This window comes from Brassica napus, chromosome A8 (assembly GCF_020379485.1).
Source record: "Brassica napus cultivar Da-Ae chromosome A8, Da-Ae, whole genome shotgun sequence".
Classification (NCBI taxonomy): Eukaryota; Viridiplantae; Streptophyta; class Magnoliopsida; order Brassicales; family Brassicaceae; genus Brassica; species Brassica napus.
Genome location: NC_063441.1, coordinates 3,676,403 through 3,690,263, shown reverse-complemented (window position 1 = coordinate 3,690,263; position 13,861 = coordinate 3,676,403). Strand labels below are relative to the sequence as shown.

The window sequence follows — 13,861 nt, the reverse complement described above, 5'->3', positions numbered from 1 at the left end:
GAGTACCTATCCAGTGTGGCACCGCCGTGTTAACATATGAGAAAACACAATTCCTTGTTAGAGCTTGTCTTGCAAGGAAGTCCGCTTGATTGTTACAGGATCTGGGTTGATAAACCACTTTTCCGTCCTGGTAGGACGTCCAAAGAGTTTTAAACTCAGTAAGTTCTGCTGCAAAGGCCGGCCAATCATCAGGTGTGGAGATCATTTTGACTAATTCTTGGGAATCAGTAACAAAATAATCACATAACCGTTGATGGCGAGATAAACATTTCAATGCCCATACTAAGCTCTTTATTTCAGTATGTAGTGGCAAAATTTGCTTGTAGCAACCTTGGAGACCAAGTAGATCTATTGATCCATCTTGAAGCTGTAAAATCCCTTCTACTCCATTCGTGGTTCCATAATTCTTCCATGACCATCCACACGACAGGTAAAAATAGGTAGGTCTGGTGGGTTCCTTGGTATAAGTTCTGTGACACTATCACTTGGGTCAATCTCCTTGTTGGCTAGAAACCAACTATTACATTCTCGTAGTTCTAGATCAGTTGTATCCACTGATGAGAAGTCGCGACCATTATAAAGTTTTTCATTTCGTGCTTTCCATATATACCAAATTAACCAAGGGAAGACTCTGGTTGATTCCTCCATATTTCCACTGATATTAGCCTTTGAAAGAAGTAGTTGATATTGGTGTAAATATTGGTGTAAAGATTTTATGAAGGAAAATCTCTGGAGCCGACCGAATCGTTGAGAGGGCCCAGCATTTCATAGTTGGAGGGCATGTAAAAAACATTCCGCATGGCCACATCTTAGACAGCTAGGTTCGTTTCCAATATGTCTCTTGAAGGGCCTTTTGTTAACTGATACTGCTTCCGATAAAATCTGCCATAGAAAATGGCTAAATTGTTTCCCTGTTTTGATTTTCCAATTTTTTTCCTTCAGTGGGTTGAGAGAAGGCAGCTAATTCTGAAATTTAATCTCACTATCTGGTTTGGACCTTGCAAGCATATAGCCTGACTTGACCAAATATTTCTCAGATATGGATTTATTCCAGCAATACCCATCTGGTTTGGGATTTCTGCTGTGATGTAAACTGTGAACCAATGGAATGTCGTTAGGGTGAAGTAGGTTCCTGAGTTTATTGGTATCCCATTCCTTTTTCACAGGATCGATAAGGTCGGACACTCAAAGGGTTGGATCAGAGTATTGGGATATCGTAGGAGGTCTGGCTGTCTTGTTCGGTAGCCACGGGTCCTCCCAAACAAGTGTATGTTCCCCTGTTCCGATTGTGCGTCTAAAGCCTTGGTTAACAAGATCTTTTGCAGCCATAATACTTCTCCATCCATAGGAATGGGAATTCCTAAAATACCTTCCTTTAAGAATCCTTGTAAGTGAGGAATTTGGATATTGTTCTAATCGCCAAAGTTGTTTAGCCAATAAAGCTAGATAAATTCTTTGATCGATCGGAATCTAATTCCTCCTTCCTTCTTAGAGAGATATAGTTTGTCCCATGTTATCCAATGCATACCTTTTGAATTAGAGCAAGAGCTCCACCAAAACTATGATATTGCACTAGATATTTTTTTACACAGTCATTTGGAGAGAATATAACACGACATTGGGTATGTCGGAATAGCTGATGCTACAGATTTGATCATAACTTCTTTACCGGCTCTAGAAAGGTATTTTGCTGTCCAATTGTTGACCTTCTGGTGGAGGTTATCTTGGACATAAGCAAAAGCCTAAGTTTTGGAGCCTTGTAGTTGTTCTGGTATGCCTACGTACTTGCCATTGCCACCTTGAGAAGTGATTCCTAATATGTTTCTAAAACTTTCCATATTTTCTGAAGGCACTTTTTTCCCAAAAGTGATTGCTGATTTATCGAAGTTAATTCTTTGTCAAGAGGCATTTCCATATGAGTCTAGAGTGTTGAGCAAGCTGGTGCATTGCTCTGGAACTGCTCTGCAGAAGAAAACATTGTTGTCTGCAAATAAAAGATGAGATATCGGAGGACTTGACTGGGCCACTTTGAGACCAGTGATATGTCCTGAATTTTCAGCCTTTCTTATATTCGCAATAAAGATTTCTGTAACAAGGATAAATAAATATGGCGACAGTGGATCACCCTGACGTAGTCCTCTAGAAGGAGTTATATGGCCCGTAGGGTTTCTGTTAATCAGTAAATTGTAGGACACTGATCGTACGCATCTCATTATCCATTGGATCCATTTCTTCCTGAAACTCATTTTTCTCATCATAGCTTCTAAGAAGTCTCATTCCACTCTATCGTAAGATTTGCTCATGTTAGTTTTAATTGCTATGAATTCATTCTTACAATTATTATTAGTTCTCAGAGCATGGAAGGCTTCTTGTGCTATGAGAATATTATCAGGTATAGCGCGTCTTGCCACAATGGCAGATTGAGTTTTCGAGATAATCTTAGGCAGGAACTTTCGTAGTCTCTGACAACAATTTAGAAATAATTTTGTAGCACACATTACAAAGACTAATAGGTCGGAAGTTGGTCATGTCTCTTGGTCGCTCGGATTTTGGAATTAGACAAATATTTGTCTCATTTAATTGTGGGTCAAATGAATCAGAATTGAAGAATTCTTGAACCATCTTGATTACCTGGGGACCAATACTGTTCCAATATTTGTGGTAAAAAAGTGTTGTCATTCCATTTGGCCCTGGGGCTTTTTCGGGATAGATAAAGAAAACCGTTTTTTATTTATTTTGGAAGGCGATATATCTTTACACAGGCTCTCATTCATTTCAGGAGAGATGGATCTTTCCAAGTGGTTAAGCGAAACTCCGATATCAGAGGGTGTAGATGTTGCAAAGAGTTCACTAAAAAACTCTACTGCAATTGTTTTGATTTTCCTCTCATTTTTTTGCACCAAAATCCTCTGCTATCATTTAACCCCACTGATATGGTTTCGTTCACGTCGATTCTTGATTGTTGCGTGGAAGAATTTCGTATTACGTTCACCTTTTTTGAACCAGAGATTTCGACTTTTTTTGTTGCCAAAATTCTTCTTCTTCTTTGTATGCTTTTTGCAACTGGTTTTGTATCGAGGATACTTCAGCTGCCAATAAGGAGTGGTCCACTTGACTTCTGTCAAGTTTATCTTTGAGCTCTTCTAAACTCTTTTGAGTATTGTAATTCTCTTCTCTACGCCAGCGAGAAATAGTCGAACGACATTTCTTGATCCTATCATGTAGCAATGGTATACAAGAACCAGACTAATCTATAGAAGATATCATGTTGATTAATGGCCACAAAATCAATTATATGGAGATTTCTTAAATGATACTAAATGGAAATCTTTCCATATTTTAGAATATGGAAATATCTAAACTAATTCTCAACTAAAGAAAAATTAGACCCAACCAGGTATATAAAAAAAAAGGTTCTGATTAGTTTGGGTATATAATTAAAATACGTGTAAATTACATGTAAAGACCATAAAACTTAGGTTCGGATCGGTTCAGTTATTCAGGATTCGAGGCACCCAAACAAAATCCAAAGATCCAAAAAATACCTGAAACCTCAAAAAAAGGCGAAAACCCAAATAATACATCAAAATATTTAAATACCCAAAAAAACTTTGAAATTTTATCTGAAAACTCATGAAGATCCAAAACTACCCGTAATTTTTTTATGAATATCTGAATTATATTTTTCAAATTCAAAAATTTTATCCAAATCTGAAACTATACCCTAAAACCTAAATCCAGGACTTTAAACAATATCTATATTACAAATATACCAAAACACCCAAATATCCCATATATATTAATCATGGAGCTTACAACATGTTTTCGTAGTTACGTGTCATCATGAGAATGATTATTAAAATTGTTAGAAAAATAAGTTGGTCCATATAACCATATACTATGCTTTTTATTAAACTAACTATCCAATTAATTATTAGTGTATAAAAGAATATTTTTATTTCCTTAAAAACTATGGAATTACCTAATATGGTTAACATATATATGACAATTAATGATAATGAATAATACATATTTGATAAAAAAAATCTAATCTCTCTCTTTTTTTGTTTAATTTTATACTATTAAAAAAATTAAACAATCATATTAAGCATATAATAAAACAATTAGATTTTTTTTATATGTTATATTTTGAATTTTTAAAAACGACTATAAATGGTAAAAGTTCCATATTAAAAAAATTGTGATCAATGGTTTAACTTTTTTTTTTGTTCAAGCAAGATACAAATGATCATATATCATCGGGGTGGGCGTTCAGATACACGTTTGAGTTTGTATCAGATATTTCAGTATAAATGTATTGAACCCGTTCGGGTATTTCTACACTTAGAGTCGGGTTCGGGAATCTTATGTTCGGGTTCAGATATTTTGGGTCGGGTTCGGATATTTAAATTTTGAAAAAATAAATAAATCATTTATTGTTTAGGTTTTTTGTATTTAAAATATATTTTAACTTAACTGTTTTTTTTTTAATTTTCAAAAGATTAAACTATTAATAGGTTTGGATATAATATTTTAAAAATAGAAAGACACTAATTTAATTGTTGTTTTGAAATTTTAGATGCAGCTTTTGTTAATGCAAAAAACAAGAACTTGATAAGTATTTTAAGTGAGTAGCAAATGATTTTGTCTAATTTTGAGCAATAAGAATCATTAATATAAATATTTTGAATAAAATGAGAGAAAAAAACTAGAAATATAGAATTAAGTATACTTATGTTTGGTGTTTTTCGGATATCCATTCAGGTTCAGATTCAGATATTACCCGAACTGGTGGAATAAGTAATTTGTTTTGTTGTTCTAATTAGATGATTTTTAGACCGAGTTGGTGAATATATACTAGACAAACATTTATATTTCGAGTCTGAACTTATATTCTACAACAGCTTGATATATTAGATTTGAACACTAACCTGTTAATATAGTTTGTCGGTGATTTTTTTTCAAAATTTTGATTCTTAGATATGTATATGGAGTGAAACTAATTTTTACAGATGTCCATTTTTTTTTAATTGACACTTATGTATTTCACTGAATTCATAAAAGAAGTTAAAAAAGAAATTTAACTCATATCAATAAAACAAAGACGAGAACGAAAGCACAATTTTATAGAGGTAGAAAATGAAATCACTTATGGAGAATTAATAGTAAACAAATCGAGAGCAGAAAACCTAATCTCTATTCGTCATTATACAATCGATGTTGCCTATTTGGTTTTGGTGATTTGTGTCAGCCGCAAAACTTAATTTCCTTTTGCGCATATGAAGTCTTAAAAATAATTAAAATGAGATGCAATACGTTAACTCTTCAACAAAGATGATATATTTAAGATACCAATATTTGTATTCATCATTTTATAATCGATAAAGATTGTAGTGTTGCAAAATGTTAAAATTATTTCATAAACAAACATTATTATAAGAACTCACGCATGCGCGGATTATCATCTAGTACTTAATATTACTAGAAATTTTGTATATTAGAATATCCGATCGAGTCTCAGATCCTACCGGATCCAAACCAAAATCTGCTGATCCGAAAAATACCTAATATATACTTTAGTCTACACCAAACCCGAAACTATATATTTTGGTCTGTTCCGAATAACTTTTCGGATCCGGATAAAATGTCAATGCGTACACCAAAGCCCAGAAACTAATAAGTAGCAATTTTGATTCCTTACGTGATAAGTCTGAGCTTAATAGATTTATTTTTGGTCGAAGTTTAATAAATTTAGGGAAATATGCATGTATAACCAAGAAAAAAAGGATAATTCATGAAGTAGTCAATTTCCCTAATATAACGATACACAATGTGTCTTTTCTATAATATTACCATCCTACCCTTTCATTTAACCGGTAAAACCTGCAAAAAAAATATAATCTAAATTAATAACTAGTGATTCTAAAAGAAAGACGTGGCCTTTAGTTACTCTCACATAGTTAACAAAGCAAATGGTAAAATATGGAAAGGTCAATAGATTCATCTTCATATTTGAGCGATTAAGACGCCACCGATTACATTTTTGGTGAGTTTGTGGAGAAGAAGACCATTATCGAAGGTTCGGTAGGTGACAAAAGGCGTGAGTAAGACGGCACCGTAACGGCGGTAAAACAAAATCACATATTATGTAAGTTGTTTTAGTACTCTTAAATTTTCTGAATTTTCATTCATTATATGTCGGAATTTGATATTGTAAAGTAAAGAAACCAGAAGTTTGGGATTTTCTGTTTATATACATGGTGCTTGTACTCCATTTGCATGACAATATAGTTAACTGTGTATATACATGGAAATAGACCTTATGAAGATAGCTATGTCAACCTCTAATACTTTGTTTGTGTGAATTTGTAAATAAAATATATTATATAGAAGTAAATAAAGTAGTATAGATGTCTATTTCCATAATATATAAACTATATTTTGGTGGGTGATTGTGTTGTATATAAATGGAGTAGTACATATGTCTGCCCGCATAGTATAGTAATTATTATGTTAATAGTATAGTATATGTTATAGAAGTGGTTTTCAGTTTAAAAATAATGTGTGTTGACATCACCACATAATTAATCATCATAATTTAATATGTGATGTTCTGTGATGTATGGAATTGTTGATGAAATTGTCTCTGTTGATGGTGAAGGATTGTGGTGAATAATAGAGTTTTGAAGACTGGTGTGGCGAGTGACATGACTTGTTCAGTGGCGATCACCTCCATCTATACAATCGAAACTATTGTATTCGTTTCTGCCGCAATTGTTCCTCTTCTCATAATTCTATGGCTGTATGTTCTTCTCTTCTATCTAGTGAATCAACAACAAAATTATTTTCTCCGATGCGGTTGCATGTACTATCTTCACTGCTGTCGTCAGATATACTTATTTTTTATTGTTGTGAATGACAAACAATATTGAATGTATTGACCTTTCCATATTTTATATTGATGTGTATATGATTTTGTAAAGAGAAATAGTATATTAAACACAAATGGAATAAAATTTATTATGACATTAGATAAAACATAATACAATGTGATGTTGAGTCGAATGGTATTCATATGATGTTTTTTCAATATTACATAATATAATTTAATACTACACAATTTTATGTACTTTTTAAATTTTGATATTTGGGTTTATGGTTTATCTTTGGATTAGGGTTTAGTGATTTAAGTTTAGGGTTTAGTATTTAGAAAGTGAAAGAGTATGGTTTTGGGTCAGCATGAACTTTTTTCTTGCAATCATATATATTTCATAATCTCACCAATAGGTACAATGTTATTTATTTTATTCCATGCTATTTGGGTTTATGATTTATAATTAGCTTAGGTTTAGGGTTTATATTTGGGTAAGGGTTTAGTGATTAGAGTTTAGGGTTTAGTATTTAGAAGGTGGGGAAGTATGGTTATTGTCGACGTTAACTTTTTTATGCAATCATAGGCATTTCATAATTTCACCAATATGTACTATATTATTTATTTTGTTTCATTCTATCTGGGTTTTGGGTTTATATTTGAGTTTATTGTTTATATTTGTTTTTAGGGTTTACTGATTAGATTTTAGGGTTTCGCATTTAGGGGTTGGGTGAGATTGAGATAATGTTTAGTATCTAGGAATTGTGGTTGGGACATGTTTAGTATTTAGGGATTATAAGTGGATTTATAATCCTATACTACTTAGTTGATATGGAACAGAACACTCGTCATATGTATGTAAGATATATGTAGATGGTTCCTCTATTTTTTATTTAACACATTAATGGTTTGCTTTGAATACACATTTAAGATTACCTATGCTAAGTTCCACCACTTGTTTACCTATGCACAGTAAAAATATCTTCAGTAAATCTATCTTGTGTACGTGGCTTTCTCCTACTCTTAAAAACGGAAGAGCTGTAACCCAAAATTGTAAATTTATTGGAGTAAATACATCATTGCCTCTCTCCAACCACCCACTCCACCGTCTTTGTTCGTGATTATATTACTAAATTACAAACAGGGTTCTATTCTACGTTAGTCATGTCGAATGGAAACGTCTCCCATATATTTGTACTTATATTATTCTATCTAAAATATATAGTATGGAACTACATTCTTGTGGCTTTCTCCTACTCTTTAAAACGGAAGAGCTGTAACCCACAATTGTAAATTTATTGCAGTAAATACATCATTGCCTCTCCCCAACCGCCCACTCCACTGTCTTTGTTCGTGATTATATTACTAAATTACAAACAAGGTTCCAGGGCCGGGCCTGAGTAAAGGCACATAAAGCATGTGCTTGGGGCCGTACAAGATATATATAATTAAAGGGCCAATAATTATGTGATGTTACATTAGTTCTACTGGTAAGAGCGCCGGGATGCGTATTAGAGGTGCAGAGTTCGATTTACTAAACTTCAGTTTTTAGCCACTTTTTCTGATTTTTGAAGATAATGGGCCAAAAAAATTTTGTTTGCTTCTGGGCCAAAATTTCTCAGGCCCGGCCCTGCAAGGTTCTATTCTACGTTAGTCATGTCGAATGGAAACGTCTCCCATATATTTGAACTTATATTATTCTATCTAAAATATATAGTATAAAACTACATTCTTGCATTCTCCGTTAAACACCGTTGTTTCTTTCACACTTAAGCTTTTCATCAACTCGTCTCTCTCCATGTTTTCCTTCCTTTGCTTTTGAATATGGTTTATCCACGTGCTTTCTAAAGTGTCATTGTTATTAAGAGACACAAAATCACCACGTTGTTTTCTCCATGAGTTAGAATCGGTAACTTCTTATGTATAAGGACATAACCGGCAAAAAAGAAGGCAAAAAGCGAACGAATGCATTACGTCAAAATCGTGTCCATTTTCTTGACTTTTTTTTTTGTGTGTAGCTACTCAGCCAATTAGCCCATAAATTTAAGGAGTGGAAAATAAGCACAAGAAAGCTGACTGAACCAAAAACTATTAGTCTTTATAACACATCCATTTAATGTTAGTTGTTACAATAGAAAAGCGTTTCCTTCAGACAAAACTGTAAAGCTGATAGTGTAAACAACGCACAACAAGAATTGTGAGAAATCAAGACAGCTTTCTGGAGAGATTAATCAGACCACTTCCAACGCAAGTGAGTATGACAGTTCCTGTCGAAGGATCAGGTCTGAAGCTAAAAGTAACTCCCAAAAACTCCTTTAAGTTCCGCAACGTCTCAACTCCATAAGGTGATAACGTTCCCACTCGTACCTTTGACACGTCTTGTTGGCATAGAGCACATAGTATAAACAACAATCCCTGTAAAAAAACGTCTCGCGAGTCAACAACTCCCACTTAAAAGTAAATGATCGAGTTTGGTGTTTATGGTAATACCTGGTGTGTTGAATCAACAACTCCGCCTTTTTCAATCTCCTGGAGAAGCCATGAAGCTATCTCAACTCCTGTGTCTTCTGCTGGTTTTCTCTCTTGTCTCTCTACATCGATCTCTCCTGTTTCGTCTGCTCTTCCGCAAGACACTGCTGTATCTGCAGAGATGTAGCACCCTGCTGTTGTTTCTGCTACCAAAGATATTCCATATCCAGGTGATCTGCAATAAAGTGTGTTTTCAAAATGTTAAGCTCTTGTCAATCTCTCAAGATAAAACATGTTTCAACTTCTTACTTTCCAGCATGAGGGCCAGACTTGTGATCATTGAAAATGTGAACATCAGGCAAGAGGTTGTTGAAGACTCCACGAGCTGCGAATCTCATGGAATGTTCAAAGTCAGAAGAAACTCTCGCAGAGAAAGTCCAACCACGTATCTTCTTCACCATTCCTTCTTCTACCCACTGGACCGCCTGAAACAGAGAAATATAAACAGATAAGACATAGCTTGCAGTAAGGAAAGAAAAGAAAATGAAGAAGAAAGTACATACAGTGAGAGACTGAACATTTGGAACTGTTAAAAGAACTTCCCCACCTCCCTCTGGAGCTACTCCACGTGCTTCGATTTTAAGATCCAAACCTTCTGAAGGAACTCCAAAACGCTTTAAAATGTGCAAAGTAGCGTTACGGACTGTGTCAACGCTCAGGTCTTTAGGATCATCTGTTACTCCTGCATAAGTAAATATTTGCTCGCTCCATCATAATGCTTCTAAAGCAGTAACCTTTCTCCTTGTTCCAAAACTATTGTACATAAGCCTACACGTCTTCTTCGTTCAAAAGAAGTTACCTTTAAGCCTAATCGAAAGGGGCTTCTTCCCAAATAAACCCAACACAAGCAATGGCTCAAGATAATAGCCCATGGATCGAGTCAGGGCACAACTGTGAACTAAGTTCTTCCCTCCCATTATTATTCCAGGCTTGTACTTCAATCGAGTCCCTGCGAAATAACAAAAACAAAACTCAAAACTGAATACATTGTACTCTTATTACAGCTTCAGCTAAATAGAACAACCTAAGATCTTGACTCTGTCCTAACATGGTTAACTCTGAATTGATAAGATGGGTAAGAACGTACTAACCTGTTTCGTTAACCTCAACGACGCAGTCATCGGATACAGACTCGAAGAGGCGGAGAAGAGACATCTCGTGACGGAGGAGGCCAGTGATCATGTCGTCGGCGCGAATCTCATCGATGATGATAGGCGTCGAAGAAAGGGTCGCGAGAAGTAGTCTCTGCCTGAAGCTCTGGCTTCCTTTCAACCGCTTGTACGTCGTCTTCCCCATACTTTCTCTGATCTCTCTCTCTCTCTCTCTCTCTCTCTCTTCTCCGACGTTTTTCTTAAACCCTAAAACTGAAGCAGTACACCTTTGTTTGGTGGAAAGAGTCTTTTTCAAATTCAGTTTGGGCTGCTTTGTGGGCTCAGTCAGTCAAGCCCTTTAACACTTATGTTGACAATTCCTCTCTTATCAATATATACTTCATTCATCTTCTTTGTATTAATTGTATTAAATAAGATAATGAAATTCCACAAGAAAACAAAAGTACAACTATTATCACATAATAAATTCCGAAAAAAATAGAAAATGTTACAAAAATATTCCAAAAACTTTATGTGTTTGATTTGGGAACTAAATTTATTTTTACCTTTGAAATCATAAATATATTACTAACTAAAAATATTGGATATTTTCTTGTATATTGGCTAACTATATATAAAGAATTATTTTTTATATTGTGAGATTGGTATCAAATGTGGAATAAAATGTCAAAAATTGTTAAAGTTCTAGTGTGTTTTCACTTTGATATGTTTGTCTATTTGGTTATTGAAGAATTTTAAAAACAGTTGAAAAGTTGTTTCATAAAAAAAAAAGATAATATGATGTTATCTTCAAAAGTGAAACATAATATTAATTTTCACATTGTATACGAATGACTTAGTTCTGTTCACTGACAAAAAAAAACTAGAAAACAATAGAATCGATCACAATATTAGAAAGTTTATCTAATAAATAATCAAACTTTGATTGAAACTTTAACCCAATTACCAATCTCACAGCATATTAGCAGTAACATTTTTGTATGGATATCTTCTTTGAACAAAACTATTATGGCATTTGCAGAAAAACTTTGTTGACTTAACTTGTTATCATTTCTCTTTTGCATAAAATATAACACAAAATTGTCAATATGTTTTTTTGCCTCTGGAACTGACACAACAGAGTATTCTACAATCATCTTACAATACCATTTAACTTAATCGTGTTTGTGGTTTAACATTTCCCTTATACAACAACGATCAGATTAGTCTTTGGTCATTTTTTACTAATATGCAAATATATTTTATTAATGTTATTGTTTTGTCAATATTACATGCATTGGAAAGATTCGAACCATTTTTGTTGTAATTAGGTTTACTTGCAGCGAGTCATTATGGCAGTTATGAGCAAGTTCGTGCTTCTTCTGCAACTCCAAGAACATAATCAACTAAAATGAATTTGATATGTGATCAATCAAATGATGCACATAATGATATTTTATAGGGGCATTTATGATGATAATTACGTGATGTTCATACATGATCTTGTTAGGGTTGGAAATCCCGAGAATTTTGATCAAAATTCATTGTCCATCTTCTGAATTCTTTGAAGAGTGGATTAGCTTCCAGGTCTTTGTTCCACCATCTTGCTCGGGTGAAAACATTTAGCTACTATTAATGGAGTTTACACATCAGTTTTCAAAATATAAGTTTGAAGAAAAGCTTCTTTTCAAAGGAAAAAGTATTGATAGACATACTGAGTTGACACGAAAAAGGTTGGTGTGACTAAGGTTCTGAATGGTAAAAGCAGTTCAAGTAGGACAGATCAAGCAGATCATGCAGATCAAGCAGATCATGCTGATCAAGCGGGATAAGTACAGATCAAGCGGATCATGTAGCAGAGATGCATATCAAGCAGGACAAATAATTTTATTAGTTATGAATGGCAAAAGCAGTTTAAAAATGCAGATTATATATTTAAACAATAAAAATTACACTAAAATATCAAAAACATAATATATAAACAATACATAAACAAAGATAAAATAGTTAATAAAAAATATTTGGATTTGCCCATAACATATATTCAATATTGTTTGTAATGCTAGGTGTATTATAACAACTTTTATTACATGCTGACAACTTTTTGTAAATTTTTAACTATATATATATGCATAACATGAAAATATAATTCATATATGTATAATTATAAATATATTTATAATAACAATTAAAATTTATATGATAAACTAACTTTATAAAAAATAGTTCATTAGTTTATTTCAATATTCATGTTTGTAACAGAAAATCATATTAATTTATAAATGATTAATTTAGAAATAATATCTTAATAATATCTTTAATATTTTTTCTTAAATAAATATACTCTTATATTTATATTTATTTGTCATTCTTAAATAAATATACTCTTATATATACTTATTTATTTTTTACCTTATGCATAACAAAAAAGAATGAGACACATCATAGCACCACAACCAAAAAAACACAATACATCACGCTACAACTATTTTTTTCTAAACTTACAACACTTTTCAATTAAATATGTTACTAGATTTTGACCCGTGCTTGGAAAGCGCGGGGTTGTTGGATTATATTATAATACAAAGTTTTATTATATCGAAAAACATAATTTTTAACAGCTATATAATATACAAATTAGTTTATTTGAGATTTTATATGTACATTTTTACGTAAGTTTTTTTTTGACATGAGAATTATATCTGGATCAAAAAAACAAACCGAACCGACCCAAAATTATAGGTTTAGTTCAGGTCCATAAAAGATAACATATTGATTTTTTTTGACCCGCAGGTCTTTGTTTGAGTCTGGATCCTACCCTAGACCCGATCATAAATATGTGTTTATTAGGTATATTTGGATATTCCGAATATGTTTCCGTTATTATAGATATTGTTTTTAAGTTTTTGGTTTACGATTAGAGTTTTGATTTCAGGTAAATTTTTCAAATTAAAAAAAAAATTAGGTGTTTGGATAAAATTTTGGGTATTTTTCAGTTCATCGTGTCAGATTTTGAATAAGATTTTAAAATTTTAGGTATTTGAATTTTTTTGGTATTTGTTTGGAGTTTCAAATACTTTTCGTGTTTCAGATATTTTTCAGATTTTTCATATATTTCAAATTCTTTTAGAATCTTAAATACCCGAACAGATGTGGACCCATTACTTCCATATCAGGTCCAACAACTTTTTGATATAAATTTTTAACGTTATTGTACAAAAACATAGTTGATGAAATATTTTTCTGAGTAAAGGTATCATAAGAAATAATATTAAGATCTGTTAAAAATATTTAAAATATTATATGTTTAGAATGATTAATCTATTATCAGAAAAATAATAAATAGTTTTACATAACTCCAACAACTTTT

General features: G+C 32.7%; 1 protein-coding gene across 1 annotated transcript; it reads right to left on the bottom strand.

The window, feature by feature from the left end:
• Positions 1-8,948: 8,948 nt before the first annotated feature.
• Positions 8,949-10,762, bottom strand: LOC106371062 (probable RNA 3'-terminal phosphate cyclase-like protein). Its single transcript, XM_013811087.3, has 6 exons — positions 10,492-10,762; positions 10,200-10,349; positions 9,904-10,082; positions 9,650-9,825; positions 9,362-9,575; positions 8,949-9,286 (listed from the first exon to the last, which is right to left on the bottom strand). Exons 1-6 carry the CDS (start codon positions 10,694-10,696, stop codon positions 9,077-9,079), a joined length of 1,134 nt encoding a protein of 377 aa, XP_013666541.3. The 5' UTR covers positions 10,697-10,762; the 3' UTR covers positions 8,949-9,076.
• Positions 10,763-13,861: the final 3,099 nt, after the last annotated feature.